Consider the following 3,035-nt stretch of genomic DNA (forward strand, 5'->3'; position numbering starts at 1 on the left):
CAGAACTCTGAGCAGTAGATGAAGGGTATGTGGAATGCAGATCAGGAAAGCAGTAGCCAGACTAAGACGCTGCAAATCCTCCTACTCATTTGGCTACATAACAAGGAACCCAAATCTCATTTGTCTCCATAGTTAGTAAATACATTTTGTCTTTGATAAAATAATTATCTTCTATTAGAATAAGTGCTTTCAATTTTCATATTAAATGGCTAACCCAAATCTAATGATGGACCTGGTTTTATCCTAACAAATTGTTAAGCAAAAATGTGTTCAGTTTAAGTAAAAGTTACATGTTTATCAAATATCATTTCTCCTTCACTAAATTTATACTTATACAAGATTATCGCTTAAACAAATGAACAACAATGCAAAAACTGAAAGACAATGTGAAATTATAGGCTAAGTTGTTACAAAGAATGATTGACAATAGTAAGATCAATAACTTTAGCTGTATTATAATTTCATCATAGAATGAGAATTTATTTAACACCTAATAACACAACAATACACTGGTCATACAACAGCATCAGGGTGAGCAACTGTTTTATACATGTGGTGTCTCACACATGACACTGCCCAGTGTTGCAACAGATGTGCTACACTTGTGGAAGCAGAACCTTCGGTGTTTACCAATGATGAAATTGTCAACAAACATGTTTCTTAAATAGTATTCCTTTAGTGACACTCAAATACATGCACACATACATACATACATACATACATACATATATACATACATGGGAAGACGGAAAGATGAATATAAATAGATATTATATATATACAATATACAAATTGATATAAATAATGTAATCAGATATGAAATTTGCAGTAATAATTAATTTACCTGTGCCACACTATTATGTAAAGCTTTTAAGTTCATATTTAGATTCTCTAGGAACATTTCATGTTGACTGACTTCAAATTCTTCATTATAGCATTGATGGTATAGTGGTGACCATAGCTGCCTTCCATATTCTTCATAATATTGCCTTTCCTCACCTCTTAACTTAGTTTTCACTATACCATCAGAACAATCATCATTTATTATTTTCTCATTTTGTTTTAAGGAAGGCCTGTAATAAAATATGCTCATATTAATATTCATGGTGGTGTTTGAATAAAAATGGCCCCCATAAGCTCAAATGTTTGAATTCTTAGTTCCCAGTTAGTAGAACTGTCTGGGAAGGACTAGGAAGTGTGGCCTTGTTGGTGGAAGTATGTCCCTGGGCATGGGATTTGAAATTTAAAAGTCCCACACTACTTGCAGCTACTTCACTCTCTGTCTCTGCCTCACACTGCAGCTCAAGATGTAAGCTCCCAGCTACCACTCTAGCACCATGCCTGCCTCCCTGGTGCCATGCCCCTTTCCAAAATGGACTCTGTCCTTGTGGAACCACGAGCCCCAAAACTTAACACCTCCAATATGTTGCCTTGGTCATGGTATTTTGCCAACAGAAAACTAAGACACTCACTCATTAGAAAGAAAATGTTAATATTTGTAACTAAACTTTTCATCACAGTAACAAATCAATACTTTATTGACTTAATAAGACTCCTACATCCCCATTGTTTTTCTCATTTAGTTCACATGCTTTTATTTTGTATTTCAGTCTCTTTGAAAGATCATGTATACTCAAATGATAATAGTGAATGAAAATTTTCTTGATTGGTAAGTTTGCTTAAAATTAACTCTCATAAAGAATATTTAAACATATAAAATAAATTTTAAAAATATTTAAGAATATTTAAAAAGTCATTTTGAAATTATTCAGCTTTGGTGCAAACTGAAAATCATCTTTTCTACACTATCACAGTTATTTCTAAACTAAAACAAATAATTCAAACTTAATCACCTTTTAAAGTTACTGCTTATTAACAAGTTTCTAAAATAACTAGAAATTAAATTTTATCTTTCTAAAATGTGCAAGTAGCTGAGCATGGTGATGCATGTGTTTAATCCCAGAACTCAGGAGGCAGGTGGCTCTCTGAGTTCCAGAACAACCTGGTATACAGAACAAGTTCCAGGACAGCCAGGGCTACACAGAAAAACTCTTGTCTCAAAAAAAATGAAATAAAATAAAATATTACAAGTAACCCCAAAATGGTTTTACAGTGTTGATAGCACCTTGAGATGCCACTACACAACAGCTGCCTGCACACTGCCATAATCTGACTAGAACGAGGCGTCTAAACCTGTTAGCCCATTTTTTTTTAGTACTAGAGCCTATCTTGTCGAGTATTATATATTTCATCAGCAGTTTCAAAAACCAAATTTAAATAGTATATGATCTAATAAATAATATATACTTGCACCATAGAAATGTGAATCTTTGGTGTGTGAGAGAAACATGTTCAATATATACTAACTTATTTTCATTTCCTTTTAATATTGAGTGTATGCATGGTATATGCATATATTCCTGTGTATGTGCACCTGTGCATGTATCTACACATGACATAGCCAGAAGCTAATGTCATATATCTTTCTCAATCATTCTTCATATTATTTTTTGAGTTAGAGTCTCTCTCTGGACCTAAAGCTCGCATATCTGCATAGACTGACTGGCCAGTGAGCTCCATGTACTCTCCCTTCTCAGCCTCTCTTGTACTGGTATTACAGATTTTCAACACGACACCAAACTTTTCCTAAGTATCCTAGGGAAAACATTCGAGCCATCTGTTCACATGGCAAGCACTTTACTTACTAAAACCATCTTCCAAGCCCTCCAGGGTTTCTGTGTTTTGTTTTGTTTTTAATTTCATGTATACCAAAACCCAAAGTATTGATAAGTCTGGGTTGTCTAGCATATATGAGACTCTAGTGGATCCCAAGCAGTGAAAATTAACTAAAAACTACAATGTTTGCATTCTAGGAAAAAAAACCTGGGTTCAGGAAAATGATCATTTTATATTCTCGTCGTATACTATTATTAAATTAATGTGAACTAGCCTGAGTTCAATTTAATACCTTCTTTAAAGTTCCTACATTTTCAGTCAATAATTACATTGATGCTTTAACTCAAAATAAATACAGA

At 33.5% G+C, this 3,035-nt stretch overlaps 1 protein-coding gene across 5 annotated transcripts in view; it reads right to left on the bottom strand.

The window, feature by feature from the left end:
• LOC116072638 (ankyrin repeat domain-containing protein 26-like) overlaps positions 1-1,498 on the bottom strand; it is a 93,871-nt gene extending 92,373 nt beyond the window's left edge. The window contains exon 1 of one of the 5 annotated variants that reach the window (XM_031344117.1): positions 845-1,485. In XM_031344117.1, coding sequence (XP_031199977.1) covers positions 845-1,105 — 261 coding nt within the window. In that variant the 5' untranslated portion in view covers positions 1,106-1,485. Of the gene's footprint in view, positions 1-844 lie in introns of all 5 variants that reach the window. The other 4 variants (XM_031344098.1, XM_031344095.1, XM_031344107.1 and 1 more) reach the window with 4 other exon arrangements.
• Positions 1,499-3,035: the final 1,537 nt, after the last annotated feature.

This window comes from Mastomys coucha, unplaced genomic scaffold, assembly GCF_008632895.1.
Source record: "Mastomys coucha isolate ucsf_1 unplaced genomic scaffold, UCSF_Mcou_1 pScaffold10, whole genome shotgun sequence".
Classification (NCBI taxonomy): domain Eukaryota; kingdom Metazoa; phylum Chordata; class Mammalia; order Rodentia; family Muridae; genus Mastomys; species Mastomys coucha.